Here is a 23,619-nt window from a genome sequence, read left to right on the forward strand (position 1 = left end):
TTCCCAATATTCTACTATTGTTCGTCCATGGCTCCTGAATTAACGCGATATCCAGTTTGCTCTCAGCAAATCTCTTACAAAGTACAGCTGTTGCTCCCTTTGCATGATGTAGATTCACTTGAATGAACTTGATTTTGCTATTTTGCATTTTTTGACCAGCGAGTTAGTTCTATTTTGCTCAAGATTCAAACTAGAATAATGGTCGAAAATTTGGAATGAAACTGAATCACTACTGATTTCACTCTTAAGATCCCATTTTAAACAAATCTTTAGACCAGTCATGTTGTATGCTTTGCTAATATGGACTGCAATACCAAAAAGAAGACACTTCAGAGGATTCAAAATAAAATTTTTAAAATGACTCTGAAGTCGCCTCCGAACTTCATAGAATTTCTAATATTGAGAGATTGCAACAAATGTCCAACAACATAATTTCTAATTTTAGGCAAAAATCGTTGCAATCTTCTATTGTAACGATTAGCTCCTTGTACCCTTAGTATAAATTAGGATAAGTTTAGTTTAAGTTGAAAAAAAAAATGTAATTCCTATATGGTTCAATTCAACCAGAGGAGAAACCCTAACAGTAGAGGCTATTGAAATGTATTAATAAAAACTTGTTTCATAGCAAATAAGAATGATGGTGTTAAGAAAACACGGAACACATATTCTAAGAGATGAATGTTTGTATATATTAGATAATTGGATAACTAGCAAATAAATACAGTTAAAAAAGTGATAATGGAAAGATGGTGATTATCACTTTCAAGCAAACATACAGTCATGCAAAAAATACAGATTATGAGAAATTTTGGAGAGAATTAATTTCTTTATTTTTTTTTGCAGTCTGATGTAATACCAACCAAACAATATGTTTTATTTTTTATCAAAATAATCAAAAGTTATTTCAGTTAGTATTTAATAAGGGGTCGTACATTAATTACGTAAAGGGTTTCCCTGAGTTCTACAAACTCCCTTCTATTCGTATAAGATTTTATTCTTACACATTAGTTTTATTTATATGAAGCGTTAGAAAATGACAGACTCCCCTTGTCCCATGAGTACTTATGTAACAAGTGTACGGCCCCTAACATAGATGATCGGGATTCTGCAAAATCGTACGCATCTTTTTGAATATTTTGTGATACTTATTTCATATCGATTTATGTGTACATATGTTGAAGGATATCCTTATTTATATGATGGAGGGTCATCCGATTCACTTTGTGATTAATTGGATCTCAACGTGAAAACATACCCAAAAAATTGATGCTTAATGATACTTAGCAGAACCCCGACCTGATTGCTATAGAGATACTCTTCTGGGATCCTTATCTGAACCCGTCTGGTACGATAGCGTCGCTGGTAGGTACAGTTTTATCGCTAGATTTTGATTACAAAACTCTTATCGTTGGAATTGTCTTACAATGGAATTGCTGGCTCAGCATTGAGTAAATAACAGTCCAAAATTGAATGAAAAGGCAGTATTCTCACGTATCTCCCGGTTGTGTGAAGATGGTAATTCGAAAGCTGTATGTGCCGCCTACTGTGAATAAGCAAATTGGTCAACCAACCAAACTAGTGGTAACTCGATCGACTGGATGTGTCAATAGATTCTCAATAGACTAATTAGCCTCAATTTCCCAAAAGGGCCAATCTGCTGATCAGGAAACTGCTGTTGCTTTCAGCTTACCCGAAACCAATGAAGAACCAACGCCCATCGTATTTGGTCAGGTGAATGGAGAAAAAGATGATGTAATAGTGGATATCAGTCCCGGTAAAATTCGGGGTGTGAAGCATATCCTGCCCAATGGGCAAAACTTCTTTAGTTTTAGCGGTGTTCCGTACGCCAAGCCGCCAGTTGGGGATTTAAGATTCAAGCCCCCGGTACCAGTGGAGAAGTTTGACGATGATGTTCTGGATTGCCAACGGGAAGGCAACAACTGTTACAGTTACTTATATTTTCCTCCCGAGGCTGAGAAACTTGCTTCGGAGGATTGCTTGTTTCTGAACGTTTACACTCCAAAGTTACCCACCAAACAAGACAACGAGAAATTACCGGTTATGGTTTGGATACATGGTGGAGGTTTTAATTTTGAAAGCGGAGATAGTTCTTTATACGGGCCTGAGTTTTTGCTCAAGGAAGGAGTTGTTGTAGTAACGTGCAATTATAGATTAGGGGCACTTGGATTTTTGAGCTTGCCATCTGTAGGAATTCATGGTAATATGGGATTGAAGGATCAACAATTGGTGTTGCAATGGGTCAATGAAAATATTGCTGGTTTCGGTGGTGATTCGAACAATGTTACTCTGTTTGGGGAAAGCGCTGGAGGAGCTTCGGTGCATTTGAATTATCTTAACGAGACCTCAAGGCAATACTTCCACAAAGCAATATGCATGTCCGGGGTATCTTATAACCCGTGGGTGCTGGAAAGTAATCCAGAGGTGAAGGCACGCCATTTAGCTAAGCTGTTGGGAGCTGACGTTACAAACGACGAAGACGTTTACCGTAAGTTAGTTTCTTTCCAGCTTCATTATTTTTTTAATTGGCATGTTTTGTTCTAGGGACATTGATGGGAGCGCCACCTAATGAACTTATTCTTCAATCGACGAATATTCTCAGTGAAGCGGATAAGGGTACAAATAAGTTCTTCCCTTTCACGCCTGTGGTTGAATCGACACTTTCAGAAAAGCCATTTCTAACAGAAAATTTGATTAGCTTAATGATGAAACCTAATATGACTAATATCCCACTAATCACTGGCCTAACATCCAACGAAGGCTTACTAGTAGCGGGCGAATCGTTGAAAGATATTGAGCTATATGAAGCCGACGCTACAAAGTTGGTACCACAAGAGCTGCCGCTGGATGGAGACCGTCTCAAAGATGCTGCTTTTGAAATCAAACGTTTCTTCTTTGGCGACGATGCAATTACTGTAGAACGTTTGTCGACCTTGGTTGATATTTTGTCCGATAACATGTTTGTTATGGCAGCTTATGTAGCAAGTGAACTACACGCCCGCTATCAGAATGAGTAAGTATGTTGACGTTTTATATTGTTTTTCATTGTATCACTATACACACGTGTTCCTGAACTTTTCGAGTTTAAGTGATATGTAACACTTCAATTATGTCACCGGTTATGTCCCTCGAAATATAACGAGGAAGAGAATAACATATTATTGGGTGATCTTCACTATTTAAAGACAAACATTTCATGATGAATTTTTAGATTAATTGAACATTGGATATTTTTTTATTTTCATTATTATATAGTGATTTGTTAAATATTGTTTAAGTTCTTCCCTTTCGTGTAGAAATTTTGGCACCATTAACCAAACAGTTAACATTTTAATCTGGCCGACGTTTCGGCCAGGAAAAATATCTATATGAAAACTATTTTCAGTCGTCCCCAATTCATAACTAAGTTTATCACTAACGTTAGATAAATGTGTTGTTTGCATTCAGCAGTGAGCTTAATTTTTGACAATTTTTCCAAAAATCGATTGTGTTCGATAAATATTAACAACATTTTACCGACTTTAACACATCTTTTTTTTTTCTCGGGAAGAACAAAATGATTGAGCTTTTGTAGTATATCCGTATCTTTTGTTTAGTGCAAGTTTTTCAACTCCTCCCAATATTTATTCTTCCTGATTTCTTCTTCTTCCTTCTACTTATTTTCTTGCTTCTTCCTTCCTTCAGCCTTCTTTCTTCTATCGGCTTTCCTCTTCTTCTTCCCTTCTTCTTTTTCTTCTTTTGTTCCTTCGTCCTTTTCCCGTTTCCATTCTTGCCTTTTTTTCTGATTCCTTCAAACTGTTTTTTTCTTTTTATGTTTTCCTTTTTCCTTCTTTTTTCTTCCTTCTTCATTCTTCCTTCTCCAGTCTTATTTCTTACCATTACCATTTCTTCGAACATCTAACTTCTCACTTCTAGCTGCTTACTCATCACTTCTCGCTTCTCACATCTCACATTTCGCTTCGAACATCTTACTTGTTACATCCCACTTCGAACATGTCACTTCTTTCTACTTACATCTTACTAATCATTTCTCACTTCACACTTTTCACTGCTTACTTCCAACATCTCACTTCTTAACGGGCTTGGTAGTAATATGGCTATCGCCACATAAGATAGGGGCCATCCAGAAACCACGTGGTCATATTTTTGAAGATTTTCAACCCCCCCCCTATGACCACGTGGTTTTTTCTCAAGTACAAAAATTAAAAAAAAAACCTTATGTAACTAAAACATATGGTTAAACCGATCAGTTTTGAAGATGGACAATTTCAACTGATTCAAAATCAAACTGAGCCCAACATGGAAATTATAAATTTTCATGAATTCGAACATTTTGATGATGTTATCAATTTATTGTAATGTGTATCGGGTATTAGGATATCTAGAACTCGTACACCTTCGATGCATCAGGAGGATACAAAAAAATGTGGACTCGCGAATATGTTATAAAAATTTCGAGAAAAAATTGTAATGGTTTAGAAATTTTCCAAAATATCCCTATATTATTATTTTTTTTAAATTTTTTTATTAGTGATTTTTTTTAAATAATTATAAAGTTCATCACTGAATATCCCTATAGATTCCTAAGAGTATTTGGGACCTTCCGTAGCTCTGGAGGTACTGGAAATTCTTAAGATATATTAACCTCAGCGAAGCATCTGAACTGAACTCTTACAACAAAAAGTTTATCAGAGAATCACAAAGTTAATATGTAATCTTAGAGATGCAAATAAAATTTCCTACTGTTGTTTATTTTGAGTAGCATTCCTGTAGAAATTCCAGTTTTGCTTTCAGAATCATCAAATTAGTTTACATTCCAATATTAACAGGTGTTAACAGGTTTCAGTATAAATTTAAAAACAAATCCAGCTTACTTTTTTTACAGAATCCCTAAAGATTTTTTTTTTCAAAATCCTGGTTAACAAGATTCATCTTCAAAGGAAATTCTTCTAAATTTCCAATGGAAATTTTTTTCGTTTTCCAAAAGAAATTCTTAGACATTTTCAGAAGTTTTTTAAATTTCCAAAACAAATTATTCGGAATATGCCAAAATATTTCCGATGGAAATTCCCAAGATTTTCCAGTAGAAAATCGGAAAAAGTTCATCTGAAACACCAATAATGAATTTCCCGAGGAAATTCCGATGTTTTTATGAGTGAGAATAACGAAAAGGAATTCCTTAAAAAACTAAATTAAAATTTTAAAGATTTTCTGATGTGAAAATTTCTTTAAAATTTCTAAATCATTTCCTGTGCATCTTTGCATGGTAAAGATTTAAAGCAATATTTAGCTGAACCTACAAAGAAATCAAAATGACTTCCCGAAGAAGAATGAATTCCCGATGAAATTTGGAAGAATTCATGGTACAAATTAAAAAAACAAGAATCTCGAGAATTCCAAAGATTTATTTTTTGAAAATTCAAAAATTTTTTTGAAGATAATCCATAGACTCTTCCGTGGAAATTCTAAATAATGCCTCGAATAAAAAAATACTTGGAAAATTTTAAAAAATGTGATAAAATTCACAAAGAGCGTAAAAAAGTATTCCGAAAAATTTTCATTTCTAAAATTCCAAATTTGATAAAAAATCCAAAAACAAAAAATCAACGGAAATATCAAAGTGTTTCATGTGGCATTGGCTGTTTAATATCTTTCGGAAATTCAGAAGAGTTTTTATTGAAAAATTTAGAAGTCTTCTTCTTCTTCTATGGCTCCATATTCCAACTGGAAGTTGGTCTGCTTTTCAACTTAGTATATTCTATTAGCATTTCCTTTGTTATAAATTGAAAGCTTTTATATGCCAGCCATTGCACGATTATATATCTTGTGTAGCTAGTACGATGGATACACTATACCTAGGATGTCGAGAATGTTTCCCACCCGAACACATCCTAGACAGGAACGAGAATCGAACTCGTCATCTCCGGGTTGGCAACCCTACGCCTTTGCTCGCAAAGCTAACTGGAGACTGAACATTTTGAAGTGCACTCCTTAAAATGTTCGAAAAACTTCTTTTGGAAATAAAGAAGAATTTCTAGTAAAGATTCGAAAGAACTTGTCGTAGAAAATTTAATTAGAATGTAAAAAATATATATGGAAATTGTTCAAAAATCATTCTGAATGCCAGAACTTTATCAGGATTATATGAAGTAATGTCAAAGTTTTTACAGCAAATTTCTTTACTGGATTTTTCCTGAATATCCACAAGAAATTCTTTTGAAGTTTTTTTCTTGGATTATTGTAAAAACATGAATATTTTTCAAATTTGTAGCTGCAGTCCGCTGATGCAAAAGTGTCGGCGGCGTGATGCCAAAAACCATCTGCGGCGGTGGCGTGGCGCGGCGGATTTTTTTAAATATTTTCCCATTTTTCCTTTCCAAATTTTTGTTGTGGAAATTGAGACTGAATCGCAACCTGTTTTTTCGTTTATTTTTTTATGGAAAAAGGATCTAAGGCTAAAATGGTCAAATAGCGCAGATATGCATCGGCGTTACGACCGACGCTGCGTTACCGGTTTTTCTCGATGCACACCTGCGCCTTTTTAACGCTGAGTTGAAAAGACGCTACGTGGGCATCGGCCCTAAGATGCGCTTTGCGTTTAATGAATAAATCATTAAATTTTGATGATTTGTATTTTTTACACCGCTATTGTTATTCACCAAAAGTGTTTCGTGTAAAAAAAACCACGTGGTTGGAGAGCAACACCCCCCCTCCCCCATGTGGCTTATCGTGGTCATTTTCCAAACCCCCCCTCCCCCATATATGACCACGTGGTTTCTGGACGGCCCCAATATGTGTAACTCGGGTTCAAAAAGTCTCACCAAAGAATCGATTCAAAGGTGGTATAGAGAACATCGTAAATTTAAACTCATTATACCAGTATACATTCCAACAAGGAAAAAATATAGTAAACACAGCCAAACCAAACCATTTTCTCTGCTAATAACAACCAATAACGCTAAGAGCAACGTCGGAAAAAATAGCGTTGAAAGACGGAAAATTTGTGCAAGGAAAGCAATGCTGTCATTGCAATAAAAAAATAATTTGGTGATTCCTTAAAATATCTATGAGTAAATTTTATAGATTTTACATGAAATTAACAACGCTGGATTGAAATTATTACTCTAGTTGTCTAATATTTACAAATGTTTTCCACAGCTACAAACAGTTTCAAAAATCAATTTAATATGAGGTTGTAATGAATTTACATTCTATTTGTAACAACATACTAGTTGCGTTTATTTCAAACTGTTCATTATACAATCAAGCCATGTGGTGAATTTTAAATTCTCCACACGGTTTTCTACTCCTAGCTCAGCTCAAATCTAGCGTAATAATTTTCGTACGGATATGTCATGGGGGCAGCAGGGACTATGTCCAAGGGCTTGACGATCCCTCCCCAGGCCATCTGCGAGTTGTGGCGCCTGCCTAGGATGTGGTGGGGTTTGACAGTGGGCCCTGTTAAACCTCTATAAAAAGCGCACAAGCCCAAGTCCTGGTGTTAGGTGGGACGCTAAACAGCCCTGACACGACGGCCCTCCGACGAGACAGGAGGTTTGCGCAGGCCCAATAAGCCGCCTTTAAAAACAACTATTACGAACGACATAGAAGATAATACGACTCGATACAATCGGCAACGACCTAGGCGACGAATAAAGAATCACGATTGGAAGCTTGGAACATGGAACTGCAAGTCGCTAGGCTTCGCAGGTTGCGACAGGGTAATCTACGATGAATTACATCCCCGCAACTTCGATGTCGTAGCGCTGCAGGAAATCTGCTGGACAGGACAGAAAGTGGGAAAAGCGGACATCGAGCGGCTACCTTCTACCAAAGCTGTGGCACCACCAATGAGCTGGGAACCGGTTTCATAGTGCTGGGAAAGATGCGCCAACGCGTGATTGGGTGGCAGCCAATCAACGCAAGGATGTGCAAGCTGAGGATAAAAGGCCGTTTCTTCAACTATAGCATCATCAACGTGCACTGCCCACACGAAGGGAGATCCGACGACGAGAAAGAAGCGTTCTATGCGCAGCTGGAGCAGACATACGATGGATGCCCACTGCGGGACGTCAAAATCGTCATCGGTGACATGAACGCTCAGGTAGGAAGGGAGGAAATGTATAGACCGGTCATCGGATCGGATAGTCTGCATACCGTATCGAACGACAACGGCCAACGATGCATAAACTTTGCAGCCTCCCGCGGAATGGTAGTCCGAAGCACTTTCTTCCCCCACAAGAATATCCACAAGGCCACGTGGAAATCACCTAATCAAGTAACGGAAAACCAAATCGACCACGTTCTAATCGACGGTAAATTCTTCTCCGACATCACGAACGTACGCACTTACCGCAGTGCGAATATTGAATCCGACCACTACCTCGTCGCAGTATGTCTGCGCTCAAAACTCTCGACGGTGATCAACACGCGTCGGAGTCGTCCGCCGCGGCTAAACATTGGGCGGCTGCAAGACGGTAGACTAGCCCAAGACTACGCGCAGCAGCTGGAAGTGGCACTCCCAATGGAAGAGCAACTAGGCGCAGCATCTCTGGAAGATGGCTGGAGAGATATTCGATCCGCCATATGAAGCACCGCAACCGCTGCACTAGGCACGGTGGCTCCGGATCTAGGATAGGATGTGACAAGTAGTCAGTAAAAATCGTACCGATTTGCTGTCACAATCGTACCGGTTGCTGATTGGTTGAATATGACAATCGATTACTTCGATTGGTAGCGGCGCGTTTTCCGTAGGGCAGCATGTTGTTAGTTTGGCCGTGTTGCAGGTTTTTAAAGTTGATATTAAGCAAAATACGAAAATGTTTGAGTTCCAGTTTTTTGGTAAGAAATAAATTTATATTGAACTGCAAACGCCATATAAATTATTCTCAAGGGTTGTACAGGTTTAAAACTGTTTATTTTAAGCATTATCATTCACCTTTCCGTCATTTTCGATCTAAAAGTCATTTTTTCAGTAGCGAAAACTTCTCTCTGTTAGTCTTTCACTTCTCTTACATAAATAGTGGATGGAACGGGAAGAAAAACATCAAATTTTGATTCATGATATTTGGAAGATTTTGTACCAAATTACTTTGGCTGCACTGGCGACCACCTCGTCAGAGCAACCGACTAAAAAACAACAAGGCAGTCCCAATTGAGTTGTCACATCCTATCCTAGCTCCGGATCAGAGAAACGATTGGTATGACGGCGAATGTGAGCAGTTAGTTGAGGAGAAGAATGCAGCATGGGCGAGAATGCTGCAACACCGCACGAGGGCGAATCGAGGCACGATACAAACGGGCGCGAAACAGACAAAACTCGATTTTCCGGAGGAAAAAGCGCCAGCAGGAAGATCGAGACCGTGAGGAGACGGAGGAACTGTACCGCGCTAATAACGCACGAAAGTTCTATGAGAAGTTGAACCGTTCACGTAAGGGCCACGTGCCACAGCCCGATATGTGTATGGACATAAACGGGAACCTTCTTACAAACGAGCGTGAGGTGATCCAAAGGTGGCGGCAGCACTACGAAGAGCACCTGCATGGCGATGTGGCAGACAAAGGTGGCGGTATGGCAATGAACCTAGGTGCACGTGTACATCTTCCGGCTCTGGATCTCCAGGAAATCCAGGAGGAGATCTGCCGGCTGAAAAACAACAAGGCCCCTGGAGTTGACCAACTATCAGTAGAGCTGTTTAAACACGACGGTGAAGCACTGGCTAGAGCGCTGCACTGGGTGATTACCAAGGTTTGGGAGGATGAGGTTCTGCCGCAGGAGTGGATGGAAGGTATCGTGTGTCCCATCTACAAAAAGGGCGATAATCTGGATTGTAGCAACTACCGCGCAATCATTGAACGCCTACAAGGTACTCTACCAAATTTTATGCCGCCGACTAACACCAATTGCAAGAGAGTTCGTGGGGCAGTACCAGGCGGGATTTATGGGTACCACAGACCAGGTGTTCGCCGTACGTCAGGTATTGCAGAAATGCCGCGAATACAACGTGCTCACACATCATCTATTTATCGACTTCAAAGCCGCATATGATACAATCGATCGGGACCAGCTATGGCAGCTAATGCACGAAAACGGATTTCCGGATAAACTGATACGGTTGATCAAGGCGACGATGGATCGGGTGATGTGCGTAGTTCGAGTTTCAGGGGCATTCTCGAGTCCCTTCGAAACGCGTAGAGGGTTACGGTAAGGTGATGGTCTTTCGTGTCTGCTATTCAACATCGCTATGGAGGGAGTAATACGAAGGGCAGGGATTGACACGAGTGGTACGATTTTCACGAAGTCCGTCCAGTTATTTGGTTTCGCCGACGACATTGATATCATGGCACGCAACTTTGAGAGGATGGAGGAAGCCTACATCAGACTGAAAAGCGAAGCTAAGCGGATTGGACTAGTCATTAACACGTCGAAGACGAAGTACATGATAGGAAGAGGCTCAAGAGAGGTCAATGTAAGCCACCCACCACGAGTTTCTATCGGTGGTGATGAAATCGAGGTGGTTGAAGAATTCGTGTACTTGGGCTCACTGGTGACCGCCGATAACGACACCAGCAGAGAAATTCGGAGGCGCATAGTTGCTGGAAATCGTACGTACTTTGGGCTCCGTAAGACGCTCCGATCGAATAGAGTTCGCCGCCGTACCAAACTGACAATCTACAAAACGCTCATAAGACCGGTAGTTCTCTACGGACCCGAGACCTGGACGATGCTCGTGGAGTACCAACGCGCACTGGGAGTTTTTGAAAGGAAAGTGTTGCGTACCATATATGGTGGGGTGTACGTGGTACGTGGACGGTACGTGGAGGAGGCGAATGAACCACGAGTTGCATCAGCTGTTGGGAGAACCATCTATCGTTCACACCGCGAAAATCGGAAGACTGCGGTGGGCCGGGCACGTAGCCAGAATGTCGGACAATAATCCGGTGGAAATGGTTCTCGACAACGATCCGGCGGGAACAAGAAGGCGAGGTGCACAGCGAGCAAGGTGGATCGATCAGGTGGAGGTCGATTTGCGGACCCTCCGCAGATTGCGTGGTTGGCGACGTGTAGCGATGGACCGAGTAGAATGGAGAAGTCTTTTATGTGCAGCACAGGCCACTCCGGCCTTAGTCTGATAATAAATAAAAACGGATATGTCATCCCCATGGGCGTTGTGGTTCTCTGAATTCATGCTCTTGAAAATCACTAGAAAAAGTACGTGTATCCCAAGATGGTCGATTTGTAGCTAAACTTAAAAAAAAGTCAAATTTACAGTTTGTTCTTCAACAAAAAAATTTATTTGTTTAACTTCTTCTTCTTATTGGCATTACATCCCCACACTGGGACAGAGCTGCCTCGCAGCTTAGTGTTCATTAAGCACTTCCACAGTTATTAACTGCGAGGTTTCTAAGCCAGGTTACCATTTTTGCATTCGTATATCATGAGGTAACACGATGATACTCTTATGCCCAGGGAAGTCGAGACAATTTCCAATCCGAAAATTGCCTAGACCGGCACCGGGAATCGAACCCAGCCACCCTTAGCATGGTCTTGCTTTGTAGCCGCGCGTCTTACCGTTTGTTTAACGCTACTGTTTTTTGTCCGTGGATAAACCATAATGAAGAAAAGTGCAAATTATGTATTCATTCATACACACTCAGATCAGCTCGGCATATTTTGATTCTTTCGCCGAACGGCTATATGTATTTTTGATATAATTTTTGTTGTTTTAACAATTAACCAGCCAAATTTATAACACATTTTGTTACAATATTTTTCTGAAATAAATAACTTCCCTTGTTATAATTTTGTTATGCAATATTGATCGGATGGAGGCCTAATTCTGTAAAATCTTGTTTGATTTGATTATTTGTTTCAAGTACATACAGGGGTTAGACAAAAAGGTTGAGATAGGCAAAAATTTGTCGAAGTTCAAATCAGCATAACTTTGCGTAGAATGATCCGATTTGGATCAAACTGGGACCATCCGACGCGGAAACTCTTCTAGTATACTGGCCCTATGCGAAACCTCTGATTGGCCCTTGGCCATACGTGGTGTTCCGGGTTTTCCGAGGGTATGTTAAAAATGCATTTTTTCTGCTGCTTGTCATTTTATATGACGTTTACTGACATCATGTTTTATGTTTTCCCCAGAAACTAGAACTAATATGCTGACCAATGCTGGCTGCAGATCGAAAATCCGTTAGGTATACGCAGAGATATGGCCATTTTCGTGAAAACGATACGGAATTGGCCATACACCCTGAACAAATGTCACTTTCGCAGAACTTCCGGAACCTGTTACAAATTGGCCAAAGAGTCTCACAGTCCTCAAAATATATCTCTAATAAAGATCCTATATTCATCGTCTTGGGAAAACATGAATTTTGACACCCATATATGCATGGTTCCAGATGGTGCCAAAACCGGCCCCTCCTGGAAGGCCCATGGAACCTGCTATAAGGGTGGTAGTGGACACTATCATTCTGGTAATGTTTCTGTAATCATCGTCTCGCAAAGCCATGAAGTCAGATACTCATATTTGCATTATTCCGATCTGTTATCATTTCGTCATGTTCCCGGGACCGTTTTTACGGAAATGACCATATCTCTGCGTAGTTTTGATGGATTCTCGATCTACAGCCACCATTGGCCGGCATATTAGTTCTAGTTTTCGGAAAAAAACATAAAACATGATGAAAGTTAACGTCACATAAAATGACAAGCAGTGGAAAAAATGCATCTTGAACATACCCTCGGAAAACCCGGAACATTTCCGGTGGCCAAGGACCAATCTCAGGTTTTGCAGGAAGAGAGTATACAAGAAGAGTGTCCGCTTCTGATGGTCCTGGTTTTAGCAAAATCGGATTATTATACGCAAAGTTATGCTGATTTGAATTTCGACTTATTTTTACTTATCTCAACCTTTTTGTCTAACCCCTGTACATGATGATGACCATACATTTTATTTCACAATTCATTGAATTTATTTATATAATAAAATGTCTGCGTAGCACAACAAAGTCAAATTTTAGACACTTTTTGTTATATGACTGAATAGACCTTTCCCGTGAATTTTTTTTATAGATGAACTTGTCTTTGAAAAATTTTGATGTCGTGCCCACCAAACTATTTCAATTATTACGATACGCAGATAATACACTATTTCTCATGTAACAACTGTTCTGATGTTGATTTTTCATTATAGCTCGCAAATGATGGATTTTATCATAATGGATTTTATACAACTCATTTGATTTGGTCCTTATAGCATCCATTTCGTTAGCATGGAAAAGCAGGTCGTTTTGTCACTTAAAGGCAAACTGTCAATCAGGTATTCTGATCAGGAATTGCAAAAAATAATTATTTTCACTTCAATTTGAAAACTTTCAATTGAGGTTATGGGTCCGTTTTCAGACTGCTTTTCCGTCACATGTCATATTGTCTCGGCTCATATCGGCTACTGTGAACCGATTTAGTATGATTGAATCATTGTTCAGTTTTGTACACTCAGGACATGCAAATTCTTGATAGGCCTGTTATATGGCTATTTTCAATATTGGACCCACATAATTTAGTATTTTTTTCACATGCGGACATAAGAAATCGCGATTTTCATTAAACTCCAAATTTTTTTCCGAGCTCGGTAAATTTGGGCATCTGCTCAGTAAACTGATGCCATTCTGCTGTTTATCGCTGAGTATTGTCTGCAGCACCTTACTCTTAAACACACCGAAAGCTCTCGGATTTGTCCTCCTTTAACGTCTATGTTTCATGGGCGTATAATGCCACCGGAAGAATTCGAGTAGTATATAGTGCGACTTTTGTCTTCGTTTGCAGACTACGAGACTTAAGCTGGTTTGAAGCCTGTAATAAGCCCTATTGGCAACTGCAATAAGACTTCTTACCTCGCGGGTAACATAATTATCGCACGTCACTAATGTTCCAGATGCACATATTCTTCCACCACTTCAAATTTTTCAAATTTTCATGTCGAAATTTCATCAGCAACCCTTACACTTGATTTAGATCCGTCCAACGTAATACGAAACAGCCGTATCAGTTTCGCCGGAAAACCAAGTTCTAGCATAATTTGTCATAATTCATTTCGTTTTACTGAATCGTACGCTGCCTTGAAATCAATACACAAATGATGTGTCTGCCAGTTCTACTCCCGGAATTTATCAAGGATTTGCCTCAGGGTAAACATTTGATCCGTCGTTGATCGGCCCTGCCTGGTAAACGCCGAAGAAGAACTCTGCAAGTGGTCTCAATATGTTGATTCTGTTCAACGGGACATCATTTTGAGCGCTGGATTAAGGATGATCATTCCTCGGTAATTGACGCACTCCAGTATGTGCCCTTTCTTGAAGAGAGGGCAAATGAGGCTTTCCAATCCGGTAGCAGGCAATACCTCTTTTCTCATATTTTCGACATAATATGTTTGAAAAGCTCAGCCGCAAGCTGGTTCTTCATCACAACCTTTTTGTTGTACAGCTGTTTAATGTTTTTTCTAACCTTATTTAGTGTAGGAGACTCCACAGTTTGTCCATCGTCGCTAATATTCACCGATGAATTGCACTTCCACTATTCAACAAAGTTTCGAAGTGTCGCTTCCACCTGGCAGCCACTTCGGTTTTATCAGTCAGCAAATTCCCTTCTTGGTTGTTGCACATGACGGGAGATGGCGCTGTCTTTCTCCACACACCATTGACAGCCTCGAAAAACCATGCTATCATCCTGCTCATTTTTTTCCTACGCCTCACTAATCACTTGTTCTTCATACAATTTTTTCTTTCTGCGGTGGGTTCGTTTTTCGACTGCTGTTGCTTCCGTGTACCGTTCTCTATTCGATCAGCTGCCCAACACAAACATCCGTCTTTGGGTAACGTTCTTCTCGTCTGTCACTCTCTGACACACCACATCGAACCAACCTGTCCTGCGCTCACCGCTCCATCGATCGACTCCCATAGTTCGTTGATGTTGCCGCTGCACTTTTCCATTCTTCGAGCTTCTGGCGGTACTCAGCCGATACCCCTTCCGCCGACAATCGCTGGATACTATTACGCATCGTTCGTTGTGATCTTTCTTTCGATAAAGTTGGTAATCGTGATCGTATTTTACTGGCAATGCGGTAGTGATCTGCGGGCAGAAGGGACTATGTCCAAGGGCTTGACGATCCTTCCCCAGGACCTCTGCGAGTTGTGGGGCTTGCCTAGGATATGGTGGGGTTTGACAGTGGGCCCTGTTAAATTCCTATAAAAAGCTGCATGTATCCGCAAGTAGACCCCACCAAAGCGACCGTGTGCCGCTCAAAGCGCACAAGCCCAAGTCCTGGTGTTAGGTGGCACGCTAAACAGCCCTGACACGACGGCCCTCCGACGAGACAGGAGGTTTGCGCAGGTCCAATAAGCCGCCTGGAAAACCAATAATTACGAACAATATAAGAGATAATGCGACTCGATATAATCGGCAAAGACCTAGGCGATCACGATTGGAAGCTTGGAACATGGAACTGCAAGTCGCTAGGTTTCGCAGGTTGTGACAGGATGATCTACGATGAATTACATCCCCGAAACTTCGGAGTCGTGGCGCTGCAGGAGATTTGCTGGACAGGACAGAAAGTGTGGAAAAGCGGGCATCGAGCGGCTACCTTCTACCAAAGCTGTGGCACCACCAAATAGCTGGGAACCGGCTTCATAGTGCTGGGTAAGATGCGCCAACGCGTGATTGGTTGGCATCCAATCAACGCAAGGATGAGCAAGCTGAGGATTAAAGGCTGTTTCTTCAACTATAGCATCATCAACGTGCACTGCCCACACGAAGGGAGACCCGACGACGAGAAAGAAGCGTTCTACGCACAGCTGGAGCAGACATACGATGGATGCCCACTGCGCGACGTCAAAATCGTCATCGGTGACATGAACGCACAGGTAGGAAGGGAGGAAATGTATAGACCGGTCATCGGACCGGATAGTCTGCACACCGTATCGATTGACAACGGTCAACGATGCAACCGCCATTGGTAGCACCACAACCGCTGCACTTGGCACGGTGCACCCGGATCAGAGAAACGACTCGTATGACGGCGAATGTTAGCAGTTAGTAGCAGAGAAGAATTCAGCATGGGCAAGATTGTTGCCCTCGCACGAGGGCAAACGAGGCACGATATAAACAGGCGCGGAACAGACAAAACTCGATTTTCCGGAGGAAAAAGCGTCAGCAGGAAGATCGAGACCGTGAAGAGACGGAGCAACTGTACCGTGCTAATAACACACGAAAGTTCTATGAGAAGTTGAACCGTTCACGTAAGTGCCACGTGCCACAGCCTGATATGTGTAAGGACATAAACGGGAACCTTATTACAAACGAGCGTGAGGTGATCCAAAGGCAGCACTACGAAGATCACCTGAATGGCGATGTGGCAGACGAAGATGGCGGTATGATGATGGACCTGGGGAACGCGCGCAGGACATAATTCTACCGGCTCCGGATCTCCAGAAAATCCAGGAGGAGATTGGCCGGCTGAAGAACAACAAAGCCCCTGGGGTTGACCAACTACCAGGAGAGCTATTTAAACACGGTGGTGAGGCACTAGCTAGAGCGCTGCACTGGGTCATTACCAAGATTTGGATGAAGTTTTGCCGCAGGAGTGGATGAAAGGTGTCGTGTGCCCCATCTACAAAAAGGGCGATAAGCTGGATTGTAGCAAGTACCGCGCAATCACATTGCTGAACGACGCCTATAAGGTACTCTCTCATATTTTATGCTGTCGACTAGCACCAATTGAAAGGGAGTTCGTGGGGCAGTACCAGGCGGGTTTTATGGGCGAACGCTCCACCACGGACCAGGTGTTCGCCAAGTACTGCAGAAATGCCGCGAATACAACGTGCCCACACATCATCTATTTATCGACTTCAAAGCCGCATATGATACAATCGATCGGGACCAGCTATGGCAGCTAATGCACGAACACGGATTTCCGGATAAACTGACACGGTTGATCAAAGCAACGATGGATCGGGTGATGTGCGTAGTTCGAGTTTCAGGAGCTCTCGAGTCCCTTCGAAACCCGCAGAGGGTTGCGGCAAGGCGATGGTCTTTCGTGTCTGCTATTCAACATCGCTTTGGAAGGGGTAATACGAAGAGCAGGAATTAATACGAGTGGTACAATTTTCAATAAGTCCGTCCAGCTAAATGTTGAACAAATGTGCCAAGGAAGTTGACTCCGGAGGTGTGCAACTTTTGATGAGAGGAATAAAGAAGAAGGTGCGAATTTTCACTAGAAACAAGAAGAAATTGTTTGTACCAAAAAATTTTCCTTAAAGTACAGTAAATTACCCTTGTTTTGATGTATTAACCTTATTTGTGCGTCAATCCGTTACCGAGATACAGATGATTTTATTATTCCGGATTCTAAATGAGCTTTATTTGGCTTCGCCGACGACATAGATATTATGGCACGTAACTTTGAGAAGATGGAGGAAGCCTACATCAGACTAAAGAGGGAAACCAAGTGAATCGGACTAGTCATCAACACGTCGAAGACGAAGTACATGATAGGAAGAGGTTCAAGAGAAGACAATGTGAGCCACCCACCGCGAGTTTGCATCAGTGGTTAAGAAAACGAGGTGGTAGAAGAATTTGTGTACTTGGGCTCACGGTGACTACCGAAAATGATACCAGCAGAGAAATTCGGAGACGTATAGTGGCTGGAAATCGTACATACTTTGGACTCCGCAAGACGCTCCTATCGAATAGAGTTCGCCGCCGTACCAAACTGACAATCTACAAAACGCTCATTAGACTGGTAGTCCTCTACGGACACGAGACCTGGACGATGCTCGTGGAGAACCAACGCGCACTTGGAGTTTTTGAAAGGAAAGTGCTGCGTACCATCTATGGTGGGGTGCAGATGGCAGACGGTACGTGGAGGAGGCGAATGAACCACGAGTTGCATCAGCTGTTGGGAGAACCATGCTTTGTTCAAACCGCAAAATCGGACGACTGCGGTGGGCCGGGCACGTAGCCAGAATGTCGGACAGTAACCCGGTGAAAATGGTTCTCTTCAACGATCCGACGGGAACAAGAAGGCGAGGTGCACAGCGGGCAAGGTTGATCAATCAGGTGGACGACGATATGCGGACCCTCCGTAGACTGCGTGGTTGGCGACGTGTAGCCATGGACCGAGCCGAATGGAGAAGACTTTTATATACTGCACAGGCCACTTCGGCCTTAGTCTGAATAAATGAAATGAATGAGGTAGTGATCAAACATGCTTTGATCCCAGCAAAAAAAAAACAAATTTGTATGATTTATGGAAGTACCTACATAAAAAAATGAACACTTTTTATTGGGTGCATTCAAAAGTGATGAAAAGTTAAATGGGACTGTTATGCGAATGGGGGCAGTGTTCTCTCACTGTGTTGAATAAACACATCGAAAGTCGTCAACCGTCGGCTACTCAAAAATAAATAACATGGCAGTTGTACATAATGTGTCCTGTTCCAGGAGAGCTGCGCTTTGTGTGAATGGAGCACAAAATTTTAGCTTGTGATCTTGTGTCGAATGAAACTTATTGCGAGAAAATTGACTGATAATTGCTATAGCAAAGTTTGGCTAATGTTTTTATTACCCTTTGTGCACAATCACTCATACGGCTCAGTTCATCGAGCCAAGTCATGAGACTGGTTTATGAGACTGTGGGTCTAAAAAAAGTTCTGTCATCATCTTTCGGTAAAACTTTGTTGTTCAAGAAAGGCAAAAACATTTGCGGTGCAATTCAAACTTCTGTCGTGACCTAGACGAGGTTACTAGGCTCGTCCGTTCGTCGCAACAATACTCAGCAAACTGATCCGCTTTTCGCTTTTGACACAATCATACAACATGTTTCCAAAATAAGGTAGCTTGTTATCCATTCGAAAGAAATACATCAAAAGAGCGTATTCAAATAACAAAAATCAACTGATTGCCAATACCACAATGCAGTACAGTGAATCACTTTTTTCCGATACTTTATAGACCTGATCTTATCTACTACATTCTTTTCCACCTCTACTCTCCAGATGTGTAATAAATGTAGAATGACTTTAGAACTTCATATTGTTGATCCTTGAACAAATATTATCCACATCAAACTCTATTCTTACTACTTTTTTATAGTCCAATAAATTGAAATTCAAAACTCCCTTCTCAATTCTTCAAAAAGATTTAAAATGTAATACAATCAATCTACGGCTTAAACCGTAGCCAAATCCAATTCAAGTCCAAACTTACATCTATCGAACTCAAAAGGAATGAAATATGCAAATCCAATTTAAATGCAATTTAATTCAATTCAGATCCAATCTAAATCCAATCCAATGCAAATCCAATCCAATTTCAATCAAAATTCAATTAAAATCCATACGAATCTAATCCAAATTCATTTTACACCAAATCCCATACAAATACAATTAAAATCCTATTCAAATCCGATACAAATCAAATCCAATCGAAATCTTATCCAACTCCATTCCAAATCCAATCCAAATCCAATTCAACTCCAATCCATATCCAATCTAAGTTCAATTTAAATTCAATCCAAATCCTATCTAAATCTAAATCCAAATCCCGTTTAAATCCAATCCAAATCCAATCTAAATCTAATCCAAATCCAATCCAAATTAAATTCAAATCAAATTCAAATCTAATCCAAATCCAATCTAAATCTAATCCAAATCCAAATTCAATCGAAATCTAATCCAACTCCTTTCCAAATCCAATTTCAAATCCTATCCGAATATAATCCAAATTTAATCCAAATTCAATCAAGATCGAATACAAATCCAATCCAAATTCAATTCAAATCCAATCCAAATCTAATCCAAATCCAATCCAAATCCAATCCAAATACAATCCAAATCTAATCCATATCCAATCCAAATCCAATCCAAATCCAATCCAAATCTAATCCATATCCAATCCAAATCCAATCCAAATTTAATCCAAATACAATTCAAATTCAAATCCAAATCCAATCCAATCCAAATCCAAACCAAATTCAATCCAAATCCAATCCCAATCCAATCCAATCCAATTCAGTCCAAATCCAATCCATATCCAATTCAAATCCAATCTAAATCCATTTCAAATCCAATCGAAATCCAATCTAAATTTAATCCAACTTCATTCCAAATCCAATTTCAAATCCAATCCAAATCGAATACAAATCCAAACTAAATCCAATCCAAATCCAATTCAAATCCAATCCATATCCAATCCAAATCCAATCCAAATTTAATCCAAATAAAATTCAAATCCAAATCCAATCCAAATCCAATCCAATCCAAATCCAAACCAAATTCAATCCAAATCCAATCCCAATCCAATCCAATTCAATCCAAATCCAATCCAAATCCAATTCAAATCCAATCTAAATCCATTTCAAATCCAATCGAAATCCAACCCAAATTTAATCCAACTTCATTCCAAACCAATTTCAAATCCAATCCAAATGTAATCCAACCAATACAACCAATCTAAACCAATCCAAAACCAATTCAAACCAATCCAAATCTAATCCAACCCAATCCAACCAATCCAAATACAATTCAAATCTAATACAAATCCAATCCGAATCTAATCCAAATCTAATCCAAATCCAATCCAAAGCTAATCCATATCCAATCCAAATCCAAACCAAATTCAATCCAAATCCAATCCCAATCCAATCCAATTCAATCCAAATCCAATCCAAATCCAATTCAAATCCAATCTAAATCCATTTCAAATCCAATCGAAATCCAATCTAAATTTAATCCAACTTCATTCCAAATCCAATTTCAAATCCAATCCAAATATAATCCAAATCCAATCCAAATCGAATACAAATCTAAACTAAATCCAATCCAAATCCAATTCAAATCCAATCTAAATCTAATCCATATCCAATCCAAATCCAATCCAAATTTAATCCAAATAAAATTCAAATCCAAATCCAATCCAATCCAAATCCAAACCAAATTCAATCCAAATCCAGTCCCAATCCAATCCAATCCAATTAAATCAAAATCCAATCCAAATCCAATTCAAATCCAATCTAAATCCATTTCAAGTCCAATCGAAATCCAATTTAAATTTAATCCAACTCCATTCCAAATCCAATTTCAAATCCAATCCAAATATAATCCAAATCCAATCCAAATCGAATACAAATCCAATTTAAATCCAATCCAAATACAATCAAATCCAAATCCAATTCAAATCCAATCCAATTCAATCCAAATCCAATCCAAATTCAATTCAAATCCAATCTAAATCTATTCCAAATCCAATCGATATCCAATCGAAATCCAGTCCAAATCCAATCCAAATTCAGTCCAAATTCAATCCAATCCAAATCCAATCCAGATCCAATTCAAATCCAATCTAAATCGAATCCAAATCCAAATCCAATCGAAATCTTATCCAACTCCATTCAAAATTCAATTTCAAATCCAATCCAAATCCAATCCATATCCAATCTAAATTCAATTCAAATTCAATCCAAATCCTATCTAAATCTAAATCCAAATCCCGTTAAAATCCAATTCAAATCCAATCGAAATCTAATGCAAATCCAATCCAAATTCAATCTAAATCAAATTCAAATCTAATCCAAATCCCGTCTAAATCTAATCCAAATCCAAATCCAATCGAAATCTAATCCAACTCTATTCCAAATCCAATTTCGAATCCAATCCAAATCTAATCCAAATCCAATCCAAATCAAATACAAATCCAATTCAAGTCAGGTCTAAATCCAATACAAATCCAAATCAAGTTCAAAATTCGAATGTAATCCAAAACTAAGAACTGTTTCCAAATAAGAGCTCTGCAAACATAATGTTTGAAACCAATTTCCAAAACCAATCCTTCTGTGCAATCTTGAAATTTTGTTTCGAAGTTTTAGATTTGTATCAAACAAACAATCCAACTCGTCAGCTTGTTTTTAAAAACATTTGTAATTTTTTTTTGCTTAGTTGCCCTATTTTGCCTTTCTGTTGCGCTTTGTTTTTTTCGCCCGGCCTACTCCTCTGACCTTCCGCCAGGGAGCCTACCGGAGATGCTTGCCTTTTCCGTTATTTTGTTTTTATTGTGCCTTTTTTTTGCACTTTTTTGTCAACCGGCCTACTCCACTGCCCTTCCGTCAGGGAGCCTACCGGAGACGCCAACTTTCGTCATTTGCGTTTTTGTTTTGTTTTGGATGCCATCTTTTTTGCACTTTTTTTTTGTCACCCGGCCTACTCCTCTGCCCTTCCGTCAGGGAGCCTACCGGAGACGCTTGCTTTTTCTTTTTTATTGTGCCGTCTTTTTTGCACTTTTTTGTCAACCGGCCTACTCCACTGCCCTTCCGTCAGGGAGCCTACCGGAGACGCCAGCTTTCGTCATTTGCGTTTTTGTTTTGTTTTGGATGCCATCTTTTTTGCACTTTTTTTGTCACCCGGCCTACTCCTCTGCCCTTCCGTCAGGGAGCCTACCGGAGACGCTTGCCTTTTCTTTTTATTGTGCCGTCTTTTTGCACTTTTTTTTCCACCCGGCCTACTCCTCTGCCCTTCCGTCAGGGAGCCTACCGGGGACATTTCTGTTTGATTTTGGTTCCGTTGTTTCTTTCATTTTTTTTTCTTACCGTTTCCTGATTCCATCCTTCACTACGTATCACATATTTTCGCGGAGCACTAGAAAGCAAAATCAACAAAAAACGAGGTTCGAATTTATATCTACCGGCTGCGTCATTGTCGTGACCTAGACGAGGTTACTAGGCTCGTCCGTTCGTCGCAACAATACTCAGCAAACTGATCCGCTTTTCGCTTTTGACACAATCATCCAACATGTTTCCAAAATAAGGTAGCTTGTTACCCATTCGAAAGAAATACATCAAAAGAGCGTATTCAAATAACAAAAATCAACTGATTGCCAATACCACAATGCAGTACAGTGAATCACTTTTTTCCGATACTTTATAGACCTGATCTTATCTACTACAACTTCGTTCAAGATCATTTACCTTTTATGTTAAATTTCTTGCATTAAAACATTTTCTTTCATTTATAGGGCTCCATTGTATTTCTACCTGGATTCGTTTGTTGGACAGCTGAACAAGTATCGCAATGTATTTGCGGCTCCCGATCATCTAGAAGGAGTTTGCCATGCGGATGAGCTACCGTATCTGTTTAGTTCAACATGGTTGGGAACCGACGTTGAGCAGGGTTCGCGGGAGGATAACTTCCGATCAACTATCTGTAAGCTGTGGACCAATTTCGCAAAGCATGGAAATCCTACACCCACTGACGGAGGGATTGATTTCGTTTGGGCGCCAGTCAAGCCGGTTAGTGATTCACAGTTCGTATTGGATGCAGCCGAGCTCAATGATGAGTTGAAGATGGTGCAGAACCCGTTTGGGGAGAGAGTGCAGTTTTGGCGTGAGCTTTTTGCGCGATATTATGATACTTATTTGCATGGAAGTGTTGTTAACTAAGGGAGTCAATTCATTTGATTATTCCGCTTAAAAAATGCTTTGTTGAAATTGGGCTTCATATTTATTTTATGAATAAATATTACATAATCCTCGGAGAAAAAAACAA

General features: G+C 40.3%; 1 protein-coding gene across 1 annotated transcript; it reads left to right on the forward strand.

The window, feature by feature from the left end:
- The first annotated feature begins 1,477 nt into the window (after nt 1-1,477).
- On the forward strand, nt 1,478-23,619 carry LOC134211225 (esterase B1-like). Its single transcript, XM_062687920.1, has 4 exons — nt 1,478-1,581; nt 1,648-2,506; nt 2,563-3,031; nt 23,090-23,619. Exons 1-4 carry the CDS (start codon nt 1,513-1,515, stop codon nt 23,511-23,513), a joined length of 1,821 nt encoding a protein of 606 aa, XP_062543904.1. The 5' UTR covers nt 1,478-1,512; the 3' UTR covers nt 23,514-23,619.

The sequence above is a fragment of the Armigeres subalbatus genome, chromosome 2 (genome assembly GCF_024139115.2).
Source record: "Armigeres subalbatus isolate Guangzhou_Male chromosome 2, GZ_Asu_2, whole genome shotgun sequence".
Classification (NCBI taxonomy): Eukaryota; Metazoa; Arthropoda; class Insecta; order Diptera; family Culicidae; genus Armigeres; species Armigeres subalbatus.